Consider the following 19715-nt stretch of genomic DNA (forward strand, 5'->3'; position numbering starts at 1 on the left):
GGACTGCCCAAGGTCAAATCTCATTTCCTTGCCTGTAAAATGTAGGAAATAATAGTACTTACTCCTACCAGTTGTGGTGAGATTGAAATGAACAGTGCCTCGCACACAGTAAGCACTATTGTATTTCATCAAATCCACGATGCCACGGACTGTAAAACACATCATCATATTGTAGACCAGGAAAGGCAAGCCATTCCAATTAAATTACGACATGCCTTTGACTGTAACACATCCTTATTTCAAAAATGTTACAAAGTGAAAAAACGCATTATCTTAGAATTGAAGAAATATGGGATACAAGTGTTAGCTATCACATTCCTATTAACACTTAAAAATACATCTTGGATATTGTTCTATATTGGTACAAAGAAAGCTTCCTTTCTTCTTTTTACAAATGGCTATATAGTAATCCATTGTGTGGATAGGCCATAAATTATTTAATGAGTCTCCTATTAGTTTCCAGTCTGTTGCTGTTACAAACAATACCACAATGAATAACCTTGTAGACATGTCATTTTGCAAGTCTGCTAGTATATCTGTAGGATAAATTCCCAGAATTGGCATCACTGGGTCAAAGAATATACTTTGTTGAAATTTTGACAGGTACTTCTAAGCTCAAGTTTAAGTCGCCAGGCTACTTCAAACTAAGAAAATCATGGATCAAGAGTGTTTGAGCCCTAGCTGGTTTGGCTCAGTGGATAGAGAGTCGGCCTGCAGACTGAAGGGTCACAGGTTTGATTCTGGTCAAGGGCACATGCCTGGATTGCAGTGGGGGGCGTGCAGAAGGTAGCTGATCAATGATTCTCACTCATCATTGATGTTTCTATCTCTCCCTTTCGCTTCCTCTATGAAATCAATTTAAAAAAATAGGTTTGTTTTCTTAAAAAGTTTGAAAAGGATTGACCCAATAAAGAGAAGAACAGAAGAGTCCAACCTTAAAGGGGTGGGAGAAAGAACAATCTCATCCACTGCTGGTGATCATGTAAACTGGTCAGATGTTTGGAAGGTACTTTGGCATATCTCTATATTCTGCTTCTGGAAAGTGATCTTACAGAAACACTAGCACAAGTCACAGATGTATATGATAATAAAGACAAGCACTTGTGAGGTGGCAGAGTCAGTGCCAAGTGCTTTATTGATATAAACTTATCTAGTCCTCGCAGTGGCTCCTACGGTAGATAGCCCCCATCTAGGAGCCACCATCCCAGTTTCACAGGTATGCACACGAGAGATGCAAGAAGAGGAAAGCTAATAAGCTGAGGAGCAAGCATGTCAAACTCAAAGGCTGACATGGGCCAAGTAAACAAGGTTTAAGTGTATGTGGGCCGCAAAAGCTTCCATTCTCATAGAAACGTAGGCTTATTTCAATAGAGAAATGCTGAATGCAAAGGGCTGAAACAAATGAGTAACTGTTAAAATAAAATAATAGAACATTTTAATAAAAATTAATATTTTTTCTTGAACATTAACTTACCAGACACTGAATAACTGTAAAAATTGATAAGCGTAATGCAAAGAAACCTATTTTTCTTGTTCTTTTAAAAAATATATATTTTATTGCTTTTTTACAGAGAGGAAGGGAGAGAGAGAGCTAGAAACATCAATGAGAGAGAAATATCAATCAGCTGTCTTCCGCACACCACCTACTGGGGATGTGCTTGCAACCAAGATACATGACCTCGACCAGAATTGAACCTGGGACCCTTCAGTCTGCAGGAAGACACTTTATCCACTGAGCCAAACTGGCCAGGGCTACTTGTTCTTTGAAAGCTAAATATATCCTTTTCTTTTGTTGCTCACACCAAACAAGTCAGTACAAGACTAATGATGTGGCCATCAGCTGCTAAAATATTCACTGCTAGTATTAGTGGAGAGAAATGGTTACTTCTAAGGCATACAAGGGAAATGAATGCAACATGATTATAGTAATCAGTCAACAGCGAACATTGTAGTTCGTTATTAATAATTATGTATAACAGGATATTGTAAAAATTACATTACAAAATTTTTATTAAAATGTTTCTTACATACCGTTATATTGGCTGGGTTGCAAAAATATTCATTGTGGGCCACATGTGGCCTATGGACCGAGAGTTTGACATGCCTGCTGTAGAGACAGTACTGGAGCCAGGCAGCCTGATACAAGCCTGTGCTCTTATTTTATTTTATTTTACTTTTATGTTTTTATTGACTTCTGAGACAAAGGGGAAGAGACAGAGAGATAGAAACATCAATAATGAGAGAGAATCATTGATTGGTTGCCTTCTGCACTCTCCGCACTGGGGATAGAGCCCAGGACCCGGGCACGTGCCCTGACTGAGAATTGAACGGTGACCTCCTGGTTCATGGGCAGATGCTCAAACACTGAGCTATACCAGCTGGGCAAGCCTGTGCTCTTAAGCTTACACAGATGTTATTTTGAAATAGTGGGGGGGAAAAATTTGAGAAACCTGAATGTCCTCAAGTGAGTTAGTTAATATTATTTTAAACCTACACTGTGGGAAACAATGATAAAGAATGCCCTGGCTGATTTGGCTCAGTGGATAGAGTGACGACCTGTGAACTAAAGAGTCCCGGGTTCGATTCCAGTCAAGGGCACATGCTCAGATTGTGGGCTCCATCTCCAGTGGGAGGCATGCATGATCGATGATTCCTTCTCAACATTGATGTTTCTATCTCTATCTCTCTCTCCCATTCTGAAATCAATAAAGATATATTTAAAAAAAAAGAATGAAGTAAATCTTCATATATCAACCTCAACATATGTCCATAGTATATTGTCCTGTAAAAAAAATTAAAAGGAGGCTGCAGGACAGTTTGCATGGCATAAGTACATTTTAATATAGTTGAGTATGTGCTGTATCAATCAGGTAGGCAGATGACAGACAGATAAATAGGTTATATATAATAAAAGGCTAATATGCAAATAGACCTAACAGCAGAACAACTGTTTGCTATGATATGTGCTGACCACCAGGGGGTGCACAGGGAATATGGCGAGCATTGGCAGCAGGCAGCAGAGCATGGAGCATGGTGGGTGTCGGCCTCTGCAGGATAGTGGAGGTGAGTGGGGGCGCCAGACCAAGGTGGGGCGCTGGGCGCTGTCATTGGGTTGAGCCTCTGGTAGTTACTGAAAATTATTTGCTCCCTCATGCTGGCACTTGCATTTAATTCCATACTCCTAAAATTTTACTTTATCTCTGAACCAATGTCAATAAATTCTTTTAAAAAAAAATATTTTATTGATTTTTTTACAGAGAGGAAGGGAGAGGGATAGAGTTAGAAACATCGATGAGAGAGAATCATCGATCAGCTGCTTCTTGCACACCTCCTACTGGGGATGTACCCCCAGCCAAGGTACATGCCCTTGACCGGAATCAAACCTGGGACCCTTCAGTCTGCAGGCCGACGCTCTATCCACTGAGCCAAACTGGTTTCGGCGACAGTCAATAAATTCTTGCTTGCTTTTCTACACTTTGTTTCTTGACTGAAATATTTCTCTCAAGAAGACAAGACCCAAAGCCTCCTCATCTCACCCATAACCAGGGAGTAGCAAGGTGTGGGTTCTAATCTATCCCAGGAATAGGAAGGACCTTTTTTGAGAAGTGGTAACGAAGCTAAAATCTGAAGGTGAAATGAGATTAGCCAGACCAAGAGAGTGGGCAGGAGTGATGGGGGCAGAGGGGACAAGGTGTGCAAAGGTCAGGAAGCAGGACCGTGCCTGGAAAACAGCTCAGGGAATCAGGAAAACAAAGCAAGAAAGAAGTATCTGTGCGAGACGTCTTCAGACACCTGTCAATTCTCCAGCACCGGTTGAGTGTTTAACAATTCAATCCTGAAACTAACTACGCTGAGTTGGTGTAAACCCGACAGTTAGTGCAGACACCACAAAACTGCCCCTACTTCAGATGCCAGTTTCAGCCTCAGGCCACCTATATTTCTGACAATAAACTAGAGGTTCCCATTATTCCCTGCTTGGATTAGATAATTTGTTATATCAGCTCACAGAAACCAGGAAGGCACTTCACTTGCCAGGTTATTATAAAGGATACAAATCAAAAGCCAGATGAAGAGTACATGGGGAGAGGTCAGGAAGGGTCCCCAGCACAGGAGCTTCTGTCTCCATGAAGTTGGGGTACACCACCCTCCAAGCATATGGATATAGCCACCAACTCTAAACCTCTCAGGATCTTCTTTTTTATAAACCTTAATCTCCAGCCTCCTCTCCCCCAACTTCCAGGAGGTCAGTGGGTGGAGCTGGAAGTTCCTACCTTCCATCACTTGACTAGCCCCATCCTGGGGTTACCTAAGGGCCCCACCCTAAGTCCCTGTATTAATATAAACTCACGTGTGATAGAAAGTGACTCCTTATGAATAACAGAAGATACACCTGCCATTCAGGAATTCCCAAGTGTTTTAGGGGCTCAGGGACAGAAAAAGAAACAAAGACCAAATGTTTATTGTATTATACAAGCATTCTATAGGAGCAAAGCGTTTCAGGTAACAAATGGAAAGAGATGAGACTTGAGAGAAAGGAGACAAGCTAGACTTGTAGATGAGGTTAAAAAAGTTTACTTCAGATTATGCCTTGGAGAGCCACTAAGTGTAAACTAGAGGAGTGACCGAGAAGAGGTTTACATGTTATAAAGATTACTCTGTTTGGAGAACTGATTAGAGGGACAAGCCTGCAGTCAGATGACTAGTAAGAAAGCTATTATAGTAATCCTGGTGGAGACAATGATGGCTTTGAGAGATCTTGAAGATGGAAAGAAGTGGGCGGGGTCATGAGAAGGCTGAGCCAGGAATGCATTGTGATCGTTATCATTCTCCCAACAATTAATTGTGCTCTTCCTTCAAACTTTTTATTTTTATATTAGAGGCCTGGTGCATGAAATTCATGCACTGGTAGGGTCTCTAGGCCTGGCTGGTGATCAGGGCCAATCAGAGCCTTCCTTCCTCTGGCTGCTGGCTGCCAGCCAGGGACTTCCTTCATTCCACACTGCCTCCTGGTGGTCAGTCCATGTCATAGCTAGCGTTTAAACTCCAGGTGGGTTGAACTCCTGAGGGGACAATTTGCATATTAGCCTTTTATTATATAAGGATTTATTTCTACTTCTTTAATACTGTTATTTGACTTTTCATGCATTTTATATCTTATCTCTCCAACACTCCTTAAGAACTGAGATTACCTCTCATAACTAATCCAAACTTAATACTTTGATCTTTTGGGCCTTAGTTTCTTCATTATTAACATGGAGTTGATAATTTATAGTTTTCTGGCTTCATGGAACTATTTTGAAGACCCAGTGTTCAATGAGATAAGAGGAAGCAGCTTTAAGTAACATGCTAAGCAATAAATGATTATTATTCTAAAGGAATTCCATAGCTGCATTAGATTAGCACTGCCCAGAGTTTATGTTGGTCAGTAGTCAGTCAGAAAAGAAGAAGAAGAAAGCTGGTGCACTCTCCTTATGTGGTTGATTCTTAAATTGTGACTGAAGTTTAATCAATAGTAGCCAGATAATATTGATTTCACCCAGAGAGAAGCCTGGGAAAATGTTTATCATCATAACAGACAAGAATTGGATGGCTGATGGTTTCAGATGTCTACTGGGGTAATGCTAACACCTCAACTCTACATGTAATAGGTGTTAAGAAAAAATAAATTTGAGGATCTATTTGGCTTTATTGAGTGATTCATGAATCGGGCAGCATCCCACCTAGCAACCAGACAGGGTGCCAAGGGGTTGTACACGATAGATGGTTTTTATAGGAAGAAGGGTGGCACAAGGGAGCTATTAACAAAAGAAAAGAGAGCATTGTTTTGGGGCAGAGACATCATTTCTTTGGAGGAAGGGTTTCTATTGTGCAGATTGCCTCTTCGTTCTATGGGGGACCAAGAGGGTCCACAGGAGGGTCCAAAGAGTACTTTGCTGGTGCTTGTTGTGGGGTTGAACCCTGGGTTCAAAATAAGACCACCGGAGGCTGATGATTGATTAAAAAAAGCAGGCAAGGATTTATTGAACTGGCCAGGACAGCCACAAGAGCACCACACCCAGGTGGCCACACTCATGACTGCACTGTTTCAGGTATAGGCAGTCTTTTTAAAGGTCCGAATCGCAAGAATTTTCCTTTGTTCTAAATTCTAAAGGCTGGGAACACCCCACAGGGTCGTTCCCAGCCACATCCTGCTGGACATTGGCATGTGGCCCTATCTTGTGATAGCAGATAGTACAGAAGCAGATCTGAGAGGTTAATCTCTAAAGGTTATCTACGGTTTCTACTCCTGAAGCTACTGAGTCAGTGGGAATCAATCTCCTGTGGTCCTGGTCCACGGGCACAGGAAAATTGCCTTAGCCTCCAGGTCTCCATCTGGAAGCTGAGTCAACTACCCTATGTTTAAGCGAGTAAGCGAGTGCCGAAGCCAGAATAGCAGGGTTAAAATTCAAACAGCAGTTTTTATCCAAGTATGGTTGCTACCATACTTCAGTGCTTGACCAGAAAATTCCAGACCGGTTGGTCATGATTATGTTTTCTGGGAAAGGTAGATGCTGCAGTTAGATCTGGTATTAAATCTAGGACTGGTATCTTGCTCTTTTAGCATTAGTGAGACCATCTTGGGCCTGTGGTTTTCTGAACCCCATCTCATAAGGTAGGAAAAATTCTTTTTCCAAGATTTCTGTGAATTCCCTGGACTTACAAGTTTGTGTCACCTTTGTCTTTGCTTTCTTATGGCTGCACCTTTATCTCTACCCCAGGATTGCCCCCAAAGTTAAACACAGTCCTTTCTCTTTGATGCCTGATAACCCTGCTCCCACAAGGCAGCTTTGTGTAATAGGTGTTTACTGGAGATTTGGAGGAACAGGTTATGTTGTAAAGAGAGTTGATTGCAGAACTGCAGTCCAGAGATCTGTTTTTAAAAAGCTTCCCCAATTTTCTACCCACTAGGGCTTTAGTCTCTGGCCATATTGCTTAGTTTTGCTTTTTTCCTTCTCTCCTTTGTTCTTCCTGATCCCCAAATTCTTGTTCACTTCTTAGGTGGAACAGTTACGCTCTCCTTGTTTTTTCCTCCCCACCCATGTCCTCAAAACCTCACCTTCTACCCCCAGGGGCCCATCAAGGTATTTTCCTAAACAATGACACTTCCTTTCCTAAAAGGAACTCTGGAGCCAGATGATAAAACAATAAGTTCTCTTATCTGTGCGACAATGACAAGGTTGCCAAATTATGTTTATGCTTCGGGAGATCTGACATTAGTTGTGTCTTCTGGCCAATGAGAAAAGTAACGCTGGTTTCCAACCAGTATATCATTTGATTTGATGCTCACATGTTTGGGAGAAAAAATAATAGGTAGTTCTGATTAGCCCATTTTATGAGGAAAAGTGGTGTTCAGTAATGTTCGGTGACTGTTGAATACGCTTCCGAGCTAGAGCTTGAACCTTGATCTCAGCTCATTCAATTCTGTTTCCCTTGAGAGTTTTCATGAAGACGGGAAATATTTCTTGTTAGTCAAGTGAGCTGTTTTGAGAATGAACTTGGTGCCCCTGTGTAGAAGGTCAAAAGAGACATGGGCTATTTGACAGATAGGTTTTGCATAAGTGCTGGAGGAAAAGATAAGCTGTCAGCAAATGCTTTTCTGTGTTGAGACTGAAATGTTATTCCCCCAAGATAAGTATCTTGAGATTGCTGAGAATGGCTAAGGGTAGGGAGGGATCCAGCGGGGCTGCTGGGACCCACCTCTCAAGGCCTCTCTGCCAGGGACGCCACATCCTCTCATGTCTCGTCTGTACCCTATCCTCTTTCAAGGCCCACGTTCTATTCCTACACATCCTCTGGAAAGCCACCCCTGCCAGCCACACAGGACTGCATCTCTCTCTCCTGGGAATCCATTGGCAATGGCTCTCTGCTTTGCACCATTCGTGTCTTCTACCATCAGTGACTTTCAAACGGGCTGATTGTGACCCAAAGTGAAAAACACACATTTCATCTTGTATCTCAGTACACACACACACACCACCCTCTCCCTCTCTCTCTCTTACACAGAGTAATACACACATACATACTACTGAACAAAGTTTTCTACACAGATACTCACCCTTATTTTGTGTTGCCACTTAATTCTATTCTATTCTATTCTACTAAAAAATGCTGGTTGCAACTCAATCAATTTCATGACCCATTAAGAATAAGTATTCTCAAACTCCTGGCAATTCAGAGTGTGGTGTTTTATTGTATACCACAGCTCGCCTCCTGCATCTCTCTCTCTATGGGTTCTGATTTTTTGAGTTCAGTTACCTTCATGCTGCAGCTGAATACTCCCAGCAATTTCTCATTAGCCTCCTTACCCTCAGTCTCTCTCTCTTTTCCAACCTCCCCATGGATTTTTCTCAAATGCAGTGTTCATTTGATCATTCAGTTGCTTAAACACCTCCTGAGGCTTTCCATTGCTTAAAAGTGCATTCCAGCCACCTGGTGTGGCTCAGTGGTTGAGTGAGGACCCATGAACCAAGAGGTCACACCAGATGGATTTCTGGTCAGGGCACATGCCCAGGTTTCGGGTTTGATCCCCAGTAGGGGATGTGCAGGAGGCAGCCAATTGATGTCTCTTTCTTATCGATATTTCTATTTCTCTATCCCTCTCCCTCCCCCTCTCTCTAAAAATCAGCAAAAACATATTTTTAAAAACAGTGCATTCCAAATAAATAGCCTAAGTATAAGATCCCTTGCAGACTGTTGTTCACTCGCCACTTTCTCCTTGGTTTCAGCAACTGAAGGACTTACGGATTTCCTCCTCATCCACACCAACACCATGCCAGCTGTCCTCAGTGACTTTGCACATGCTGTTCCCTGACTGGAATGCCTCCTCTCTCTTCTTTGGTGGAAATTGCTTTCACTCCAAGAACACAGATTACTAGAAAGAAGGAAATCCTGCCATCTGTGACAACATGGACGTTGAAGGTTTTATGTTTAGTGAGATAAGCCAGACAGAGAAAGACAAATATTGCATGATAGCACTTCTATGTGGAATCTTAATAGTGGTTACTAGAGACTGGGGGAGGGGGAATGTTGGTCAAAGGATATAACTTGTAGTAAGTACATTCTGGAGATCTCATGCCCAGCAAAGTTACTATAGTCAACAGTGTATTACATGCTTCAAAAATTCTAAGAGACCAGATCTTAAATGCTCTCAGCACACAAAAAGAAATGCTAATTATGGGACAGAATGAAAGTGTTGCCTTAGCTGGTTTAGCTCAGTGTATAGAGTGTCGGCCTATGGACCAAAGGATCCAGGGTTCAATTCTAGTCAAGGGCAGGCACCTTGGTTGTAGGCTCCTTCCCAGCCCAGGTCCTGGTTGGGGCTTGTGCAGGAGGCAACCAATCGATGTATTTCTTTGACATAGATATTTCTCTCTGTCTTTCCCTGTCTCTTCTACTCTTCCTAAACATCAATGGGAAAATATCCTGGGGTGAGGCTTAACAACAATAGAAAAAGAAAATCTTGGCTAATACTATGGTGGTCATCATATTGCAATATATATATATATATATATGTATATATATATATATATATATATATATATATATATATATATATACACACACACACACACACACACACACACACACACAATAATTTGATTTGGTGGTCATCATATATATTGCTATATGATGACCACCAAATCAAATTATTGTACACAATGTCATATATCACTTACATCTCAATAAATACAGAATAGAACTCAAATTGCCTATCACCATGAGGTCTTCCTCTGTCTTCTGTGCTTGGCTGTATACATGGCTCTCATACAGTACTTACTGTATTGAATTGTAATTACTTATTCAAGCATCTGCATCCCTCATAAACCAAGGTCAGTGTCTTGCATATCCCAATCTGTTCTATATCACTGGCACCTAATGTACTAATGTAATGTCATCGTCCAGCAGATGTTAATTAAAAATTAGCAAAAAGGTACAGTTTTTCAGTTCCATATCATTAATTAACTTTCTACCATTTTATATGATCTTAGTCTTTCTGGCAATTTTACTGATCCAGTTACAAACTACACATATGTGCAAGCATGCTTTCATATGCTCATATTGAGGTGAGTGGAGAGGGTGGATTTCAGAAATAACAGTCTATCTGTAGTTCCTGATATACATATGTCCACCCCAGCCAGAAGAATTTTTTAAAATATATTTTTATTGGTTTCAGAGAGGAAGGGAGAGGGAGAGATAGAAACATCAATGATGAGAATCACTGATCGGCTGCCTCCTGCAGGCCCTCAACTCGGAATCTAGTTCGTAACCTGGTCATGTGCCCTTGACTAGAATTGAACCCAGAACCCTTCAGTCCTCTGTCCACTGAGCCAAATCTGCTAGGGCTCAGCCAGAAATATTTATTGTCCAAGGGAACATCATGATTCTGATAGCAGAAAGATTTTTTAAAGTCAATGTTGAGACAATAGTCTTGAAACTCAAGAGTTTTGGTTTAAAGAGGAGAGAGGGCTCAATGGCACAGGAAGCAGGTCATAGGGTTTATGCCACAAACAGTAGACTGAGACAGAGATAGGTGAAGAGCCGCTATACCCTGCTCCTCTATAGGCCAGGTCAGGATTTGGGCCACTTGGAGTGGGCGGAGGTCAGTGGGTGGGACCAGACCCGGAAGGACCAGGGAAGGCTAAGCCGGCCTCCGGTGGGCCAAGGGCAAGCTCAGTCAAGGCCTCGGTGTAAACCTGTTGCCACCTTTGCTTGTGCAGGGATCCGTGTGAGCTGTGCATCTCAATGGCCGAGCTGGGAGTCCACTGCCAGGCCTCCATCTGTCAAGTATCCAATGGCAGTGACTCCTGCCCACAGTCTGTTCACCCCATCCAACTACCCACGTGAGTGTGGTGGCATGAGGTCCAGAGGGGCAGTGATGATAGGGGAGGAAAACTCCCATGACCCATGCCTTGGTGGACTGAACAGAGCAAGCCTGAGGTTCCATCCCAAGGAAACAATTGATGGCAAGTCCTAAGCTGTTAGATGTCTTTGGAACATCTTTTGTTTTATTTATTTTTTAATCCCCACCTGAGGATAGTTTTTCCACTGATTTATTTAATTTATTTATTTATTTAGAATAGGAGGAGCTGGGAGAGGGAGAGAAACATTGATGTGAGAGACACATGGATTGGTTGCCTCCCACATGTGCCCGGGCCGGGGATTGAACCCTCGACCCTTCAGTCTTCAGGCCCATGCTCTAACCACTGGGCAACTGGCCAAGGATAGAATATCTTTAAAACTAAAAAGTACCTTCCTCTCTTATTGAAAAGGGTTATTATTGGGGTGGGGGGAATGCAGCTATTAAAAAGGTATAGAATTAATCTGTTATCCCATCACCATGAGATAACTACTGGGATCTTCTCGGCCTTCCAAACATTTTCTCTGCACTGCATAGAACTTTAATGGTAAAGTAGAGTAGGACCTCACTGAGAGCAAGAACCACATTTTGTTCATTTGCTTAGTCCCAGCACCTAGGATACTAGTTGGTGTAGAAAAGGCACTTGATAAAATAGTTTTGAATGAAAACTGTCTCAAATCTTCCAGTAGGCGAGGGGCGGTGGGGGAGGGGGGGTAACCCACTGTCATTGTCATTGCAGATGACTTAGCCAAAGGACAAACAGATGTGTGAGAGGCTGGTGGGGACTTTCACGTGACAGAGCCAGGCAGCCCCAAGGGCGGCCAGGTGCTTCAGCCATGAGAGAACACTCGTTTTCTAAGAAGCCCTTCCTCTGTCAGCAAGTCCAAAGGGCACTTTCTGAGCCGGGTGAGCCCGCACTGTCTGAGGTCCCTGTTGGGATGGGGCTGGTCTGAGAGAGGTACAAGGAACCTTGCCCACCTCTGCAGAGGGCCCATCTGTTGGCAGAGGGTGGCTCACCTCCCACCCCAGCTCTGGTTCCATGTCTGGGAGCACTCCCTCTTCCCCCTCCTCATGTACCCACGTCCTTGACCAAAGAGGCCCATTCTGAAGTCTGCCCTGACCACTGCCCCTCCTCCCCACCCCCAACTGCCCTTGGGCCACTGCCTCACCAGCTCCTACCCGGCTCCTTGCTTCAGGGCTGTCCTCAAACCTTTCCCCCTCCTGCTGCCATTCCTGCTTCACGTCCTTTCTTGGCTCCCAGTCTAGGACTCAGGGCTTCGGAGGCCTGGCTGTGACCCCTCTTCCTCCGCCCCGGGCCGTATCCGCATCTGGGATGCCGCTCCTGTTTCTCTCATCAGGAACTTCCCGGACCCCGAGCGGACTGAGCTGCTGCGGACAGCACTGGCCTGAACCCCTGCTCCTCCCTCCCCACTTCCTTCCCTCTCCTTCAAGTTCCTGGCTTTTTTTTTTTAGCCACCTCCTGGGCCCCAAGCCCAATCTAATTGCAGACTCTTTAGCTCCTCCCTGTCATTGTCCCTTGGTGGGAAATTGCCCAAGGTCACATCACAGGTCAGGGGCCAGGCTGAGACTAGAGCGTACATCCAGGCCCTTTCCAAGGAACTGTTCAGGGCAGGTGAGGTGAGCGCCCTCCTCTGGCCCCTCCTTGGAGACAGGTCAGGGGAGCGTGGGCTGCCCCCTTTTGAGTGGGTGTCCCTTCTCCCATACTTGGGACCTTTCACATCCTGGCTATTCTGTGTGCCTTCTTGGTCATGGGTCCCCGGTGCCTCTGGTTGGGCCATTGGTTCTGGGGTGGGGTGGCAGGTGGCCGAAGAGACCCAGTTAGAAAAAATGGGCTTGCTAGGAAGGCCACCATCTGCCACCTGCTGGCTAGATGCTAGCTCCTAGCAAACTCTTCCTGGCCCTTGAATCTTGCCTTAAGCACTGTGACCTTGACATCTGGGATCTCTGTCCTCCCCTTCCTCCTCCTGCTTGGGCCTTCTCCTTTTCATTGTCCCTGTTTCCACCACTCAATCTGGTAACCCCGTTCACATGAGCACCCCAGTCCCCGGGAGGGATCTGAGTATGAAGAGGGCTGGGCTAGGGCAATGCTTAACCCAAAGGGACTATGGGCTAAAGAGAGGGGAGGTGCTCCAGGCAGTGTGACAGCCAGGTCTAAGGGAGAGACAAGACAGGGCTTCCTACAACTCCTCAGACCCATCCTGTAGATGTTCACTTTGTCTAAGGACATGTGTGTTTGTTACTGAATTAAAATTCCAAGGAAAGTCAGGCTTCAGGTTGTTCCCAAGTAGAAACGCTCATGCACAAGATACAAGGAGCTTCTGCAACACCCCAGACAGGCGCTCTCCCCTCTCGCTCCCTGCAGTCCCCAGGCTGGCCAAGGCAGGGAGGACAGGGAGGGAGGAGGGAATGCTTCCTGTGGTCCAGGGAAGCGTCCGCTCGGCTCTACTCTGCTCCGTGCAGCCAGGCTGAGGGCTGATGGCGCTGTGTGTAGGGGGGGCTTTTCAGTATAGAGTCATTGCCCACCAGGAGGAAGCAGCCACGTTTGGCACGGTCCAATGGCAGTCTGGGGTGTTTGCCCAGAACCAGGAGAGAGTCTGAAAATGCCCAGGTCCACCCTGGGATCCCAGGAGGCTGGCTGGATGAGAACCTGGGAGTCAGCAAATCCCACAGCTGCCTACTCCACAAGGAGCCCCTGAGAGGGTAAAGCTCACTCAGGGGGCTGCTAGATGGCATGATGCCCATGGAATGACCACTAACTGGGGCCCTCCAGAGCAGGCCTGGTTCTTTCCCGTCTCTGGGTTCCCAGCACCCAGGACTGAGTAGATCCAGCTACTCTAGTGTGTTAGACTGAGTTGAAAATCCAAGGAGGTGTTGGGGGGCGGGCCAAGGGGCTTAATGCATAACTAGGCAGGACCTCTCCATACAAGAGGAGTTTAGCCTATGGTCTCACTGGAGAAAAGAGGGAGCCAGCACCTGGTGGGGAACATAGCAGTAAGAACAGGTTCAAAGAGCCAGAGGGACCGGCTGTCCTCCACTGTCACAATAACCAAAGCCATGTGCTTAGCGAGGCCACCGCTGGCAGCAGGATCAGCGTAACAGACTAGGCATAATGTCTAGTTAGTCTAGTATATGGAGAACTATAGAACACAGACAGTCCATGTGGACTTGTCCCTACTTAACAAACGCGCTTGGGAAAATAGGCTACTTGGGGAGAAATCACATTTGACCCTGATCTTGGACAATTTGTCATAAGGAGTAATGATTAAAGAGCTGCTCAGTTAGGCTCAGAATGGGGGTTGGGTGGGACTGAGACACACATGAGACAGGTCACCTGGTCCATTTCCCTGCTCCCTGAGTCCAGGCGGTGGTTGGTGAGTGTGTGTGTGTGTGTGTGTGTGTGTGTGTGTGTGTGTGTGAGGGAACAGAGAAGCCTCAGTCAAGGAACCAGGTCCGACTTCCTCAGCTTCCCGGAAGGAGCTTATGAAGGCCGGACTCTCAATGGCTGTGTGAGCTCAGGGCTCTGTGAACCAATCTAGTGCAGAAACTCCGGGAGCGTCCTTGCTCAAAAGCATGTTTTCAAAAGTGCTTTCCGGCACCGCACCCTGGAGGAAGCCGCCTGCCGCTTCCCTTCTCCTGTGACACTTCTCCTCTGCACCACTGCGAGGCCATGGGTGGTCTTGGGATTTGTCCCATTCTCCTAATTGCTGGTGTAACAGACACTTAAGTGTTAGACCAGGAAGGGATCCTAAAGTTGTTTTATCCCCTTGTGTTAGAGATGGCGAAAGTGAGGCCAGAGAGAAGTGAATTACTCAATGTCGCCACCCAGTTACAGGCAGCGCTGGGCCCGGGGCAACCCCTCCCAGTTTCCGGTGTCTTGCCCACGGCTCCTCTGCAGCCCTTTATTCATTTCCTCTCCGGTACCTCTCTTCTAAGGCTTTCGTTGCTCTCCTCTGGATCTTCTGAGTTTTCTGTGGTGTCCACGCTGCTACACGCCTGTCCACTTTGAAGCCTGACAACTCTGCTCCATGACAGCCCTGGCGTGGTGAGAGATGAGCGTGTCCCAGTGGCTGCTCACCGTCCCTTGTCTATGGTGGGCCCCAGTCCTCCCCCAGGACAGAGTGGGCCCAGCATTAAGATTGGCGGGAGACTGGGAGCACATGCCTTCTCGGGCTCCAGCTCATAAGAGCCACATCCCTGTATGTCTTCCCCACTACACCAGCTGAGTGAGCTGGAGCATGTCACCTTTCTGGACCTGACTGCTTTCTTGAAAATGGGGACAATATTAGAATATGCCTAGAGCTGCTGTGAATGAGGATCAACAGTCAAGTACCTGGGATAGTGTTTTGTGAACCGAAATAGCATTCCAGTGTGAAATGTTGGTGTCCGCCAGATCTCATCACTGGGCTGATACAGAACAGATGCTGGCAGACGAACTGTAGAACAGTGGCTCTCAACTGGGGGCTGTTTTAACCCCCGGGATGAGATTGGGTGATTATCTGGAGACATTTTTGTTTATCACAACTGGGTAGAGGTTGCTGTGGCATCTGATTGGTGGAGACCAGGGATGCTGCTAAACATCTTCCTGTGCTCAGGACAGCCCTCACAGCAAAACGTTATCTGGCTCCCAATGTCAACAGTGCTGAGACTCAGAAGCCTTCGGAGGTGAAGGAAAGTGTGAAATTACACCTGCGGGGACAGATGTGGTCTGCTGTTTCCGAGAAAGGCTGGGGAGTGGGCCATCAGGACACCGTGGTAACCAAGAGCGGGAAGCACCCGGGGTGCAGTGACATGGCCGTGCCTGGGTTGATAAGTTGAAAACATTTTATTTCAATTCTATCGTTGGGAGGCAGCATAAATAATCACAGAAGACCGCAAAGATCCATGGGAAAGAAAAAAAGCTCCAGAAGTATGGGGAGGAGGCGATGAGAGCTAACACTGTCTCGCTGCAGGGGGTGGGGGGAGGAGACCCTGCTTCCATTGGCCCAGAGGGTGGAACGTTCAGGGAGGAAAGCCCCAGGGGCTGGAGGGCTCTCCCTGCCCAGGTGCCTGGAGGGGATCCTGGCCTCTGGGGGTGGCTGTTCTGCTGTGGCCACGGGCAAGGCAGGGTGGAACACAATGAGTCCAGTAGATCCTAGCCCGCAAGCGAGAGGATGGACACCCATTTCTTGATTCCCGGGCCAGATCTCACCCCCAAACCATGACTTTTCTGAGAAGAACAGTGTGGACAGACACGGTGGGCGGTGGGAAATGGAGAAAGAGAAACAAAAAGAGAATGGGTAGAAGACCAGAGGAAATGTGGCGTCTCAAGAGTCCTGTGACCTCAGGCCACTTTTCAGTTTCTTCATCTGCAGAACAGAACGAGAGCTCCCTCCCCCGGGGGGCGGATGTGAGACTCCAATGAGATGCGATGTGTCCAAGAACTGTGTAAACTTTAAAGTGCTATACCGCCGACGGGAGGGGCTGTGGTCATTCTACAAGCGTAAGGCTGAGAGAACAGCGGCGAGAGACACACAGAGCATCTTCCACCCCTTGAAGCAGACACCCCTGCTCTGCCTTCCCCAGGGCCTGACTCCACCCTCCTCAGCCTCACTTCCAGGAGGAAGAGGCCTCATCTGAGAGGGAGTCCCCTGGGGGTGGGAGGGGGGAGGCAGGGCACGGGGGCCAGGGAGACGAGGGGCACTGAGAGTGAGGGGCCTCAACTAGGCAGTGTGACATTGGCACTACTGGTGTTGGGCAGACGGTGGAAGTGGCTTCCAGTTTTCATTCTCCACAGATACCCGGGCACCGGTGAAGCCCCCAGGGGTTGGCATCTGGATGCAGCGGGAAGGGCCCTGGCTTGTTCAGAACACCCTAGGCCCTGGGTCCACTGTTGACCTGTTGGGTGACGGAGTAAGTCATTTCTCCAGTGCAACTCTCAGCTCTGTCACTTGTGAAATGAGGCCATCATTCCCTACCCTGCCTGCCTCCCAAGTCAAGTGGGAAAAGCGTATTGCAAGAGCTTTGAAGAGAATCATGAGGCAAGGGGTCATTATGGCCTTGGCGAGCAATCCTCTTAATTCCCTGAAGACAAGAGAGGGGGGTGGGAGCAAGAGACAGAAAGGAGAGAGGCTGCTTGAGACCCATGTCAGGTGAATCTGGCTTGCAGGGCTGCAGAGCGGGGGCGGAGAGGGGAGAACAGGTGGCACCTGCCATCCAGCCCTTACAGTGTGGTCCGTCAGGGATGCGGTGAGCCCCGCAGTGGGTGCTGAAATGTCCTGACAGCAGCCTCCTTTGCAAGGGAAAAGTTCCAGTTCTAAGTCTACTGGGGTCTGGTTTCCTCCTCTGCCCCCAGGTCCACTGAGGGCACCCCTCAGGGAACCCGTGGTCTTTGCCCGGCTGGGGGAAGCCGATATTCTGGAGGCGGCAGGAAAAGGGGCTGCCAGCGGGGTCCTCCAGGAGAGCCTGGGGACTCTTATTAGCATGAGGTCAAGAGGTCAAAGATCAGCTTCCAGTCTTGAGGCGGCAGGCGGGGTCCTCAGGCTCTCCCCAGCTCCCATCCAGGTGCTGTCTCTGGGGTCACAGGACAAGGGGGGCTTAGGGGACGAGTAGAAACAGTGGAGAGATCGGCTTAGAAAGCAGCCCCGCGGCCGGCTAACAGTTCTTGGGACTGTTACGCAAGTTCTTCAGTTCCAGCTGGAGCTGCCGAATGCGGATGTCCTTCTGTGCCAGCTCCTCTTTCAAACGCCGAATCTCATCCTGCTGCCGGAAGAACATTCGGAGGAGCTGGTGGACAAGAGAAGAGAGGCCACGAGGGCCGGGGCGGGGCGGGGCCGGGAGAAAGGAGGTGAGAAGGTGATTTCCTGAATGTGTAATCTCCACATCCTCCCTCCCCTCCCCACCCCTGGGCTGCCCATGCAGCCTCAGCCCCCTCCCCCAGACCTTCCACTGCTCCCTCTGTAGTGTCCCAGGTGACTGATGCCACCACAGCTCTCCCTCCCCCAGACTCAGCTCACTGCTCCCACTTTCCCCTGTGAGGTAGGCAAGAGCGATAGACTTGGGGCTTGATTCGGGATCACTGCACAGGCCTTTTCCTAACAGCCCAAACCTAATACTTCTACCCTGCTTCCCCGAAAATAAGACAGTGTCTTATATTAATTTTTTCTCCTAAAGTTGCGCCAGGTCTTATTTTCAGGGGATGTCTTATCTTTCCATGCGCTAGGTCTTATTTTTGGAGGAGGTCTTATTTTCGGGGAAACATGGTAGTTACCATTCTGAATGGAAACCTTTCTAAAATGCTTGCTTCAGCCGAGACTGGTTTGGCTCAGTGGATAGAGCGTCGGCCTGCGGACTGAAGGGTCCTGGGTTTGATTCTGGTCAAAGGCATGTACATTGGTTGCAGGCGCATCCCTGGTGGGGGGTGTGCTGGTCGATGTTTCTCTCTCATCGATGTTTCTAGCTCTCTATCCCTCTTTTTTTTTCTCTGTAAAAAAATCAATAAAATATATTTAAAAAATAAAATAAAATGCTTGCTTCAGGAGGCTTAGGATACAGACGGAATCCAGCTCTGTTCCCTGCTGACATGGAAGCATCACAGGCACACCAGTTTGCCCGGGGCAGTGGTCCAGGTGCTGGCGTGGGCACAGACAAAGACAGACCCTCCCTTAGACGACCCGTCGTATTCACCTGCCTCTCCATTTCTTCTGTAAACAGACTGACAGGTGCCCACTGAACACAGGGGACCCCACACGCTTGACTTGAATGTTACCACCAAGCAGTTGGGTTCCTCCTCTACTTCCCAGTGAGAGTAGCATTTGCTCTTGCAATTGCACACTTCAATTCGCTATGCTATACATGGCTGAGATGTGAGTGCAAAGGACAGTTGCTGTCCTCTATAAACTACGCTGACTGGTTTAAAAGATCTTGGTAAAGGTGATGCTTGGAGTGCTGCTGCTGAATGAGTGAGCTTTGGGTGATGTAACCACAGAAGACGGGAACTTTCCTCTCTCTGGATTGTGGGAGTGGTTACTCGAATATAGAAACTTCTTACACATTTGTCAAAACTTATGGAACTGTACACTATAAAGGATGAATTTTACAGCAGGTGAATTCAAACCCAAGAAAGTTGTCTTTTTTTTTAAAAACTGGGGAAAACTGGGAAAAAAAAAACACAAAAAAACCCCTAGGGTTTTGTTTTCAGATTGATTTTAAGTTCTTGTTCTCTGTAAAAGAAACTGGAAATTGGAGTTAAGATGTGATTAATTGAGAAAAACATAAGAGTTCATCCAGGGATGTCCTGAAACAGTCTTGGCCCTGCATCAAAAAATGTTGAATGAATTATATGTTTTAAATGAAAACAAATGGTTTGAAGAATGTATATGTCATTTTTATGATTTCCTCTTTTAACTTTTTTTTTTTTTTTTAAATACCAATAAACCAGTCCTGGTTTTGTCTGTGGGAAGATATATTATTTGCTCATACACATTCCTCTGTCTTCCAAATTCTCAAAATTTCTTGGCACAATTTTTTCAGCTTTTGTTTAAAAAGACTTTACTGTATTGAGGTATAACTGACATTCCATAAATGTCACCTGTTTTAACTGTACAATTCAGTGATTTTTGGTGAAGTTAGAGAATTGTGCAACTGTAAGTCTCCCTGTGTCAATCACCAGTCATTCTTTACACTACTCAGCGTGTCTACTGTTTAAGGCCCCATTTTCTAACTGTCTGTTTCAAGCTGCTGTGAAGATTAAAGCTGCGGGTAAAACCAGAGTTAGCAGGCTCTGAGAGAATTTCTTCCCAATGAGGATAGTGCACAGGCT

The 19715-nt window shown here is 46.6% G+C and overlaps 1 protein-coding gene and 1 long non-coding RNA gene across 2 annotated transcripts in view; one reads left to right on the forward strand and one right to left on the reverse strand.

Moving 5' to 3' along the window:
- LOC311624814 overlaps positions 1-19715 on the forward strand; it is a 654664-nt gene that overhangs the window by 541526 nt on the left and 93423 nt on the right. The gene's annotated exons all lie outside the window — the stretch shown is intronic.
- The window catches only part of CORO2B (coronin 2B), a 127155-nt gene continuing 123165 nt past the window's right edge, over positions 15726-19715 (reverse strand). Inside the window, exon 12 of the mRNA XM_084887417.1 lies at positions 15726-17680. Coding sequence (XP_084743543.1) covers positions 17549-17680 — 132 coding nt within the window. The 3' untranslated portion in view covers positions 15726-17548. The remainder of the gene's footprint in view (positions 17681-19715) is intronic.

Source organism: Pipistrellus hanaki (assembly GCF_964339955.1).
Source record: "Pipistrellus hanaki genome assembly, chromosome: 1".
NCBI classification, from domain to species: domain Eukaryota; kingdom Metazoa; phylum Chordata; class Mammalia; order Chiroptera; family Vespertilionidae; genus Pipistrellus; species Pipistrellus hanaki.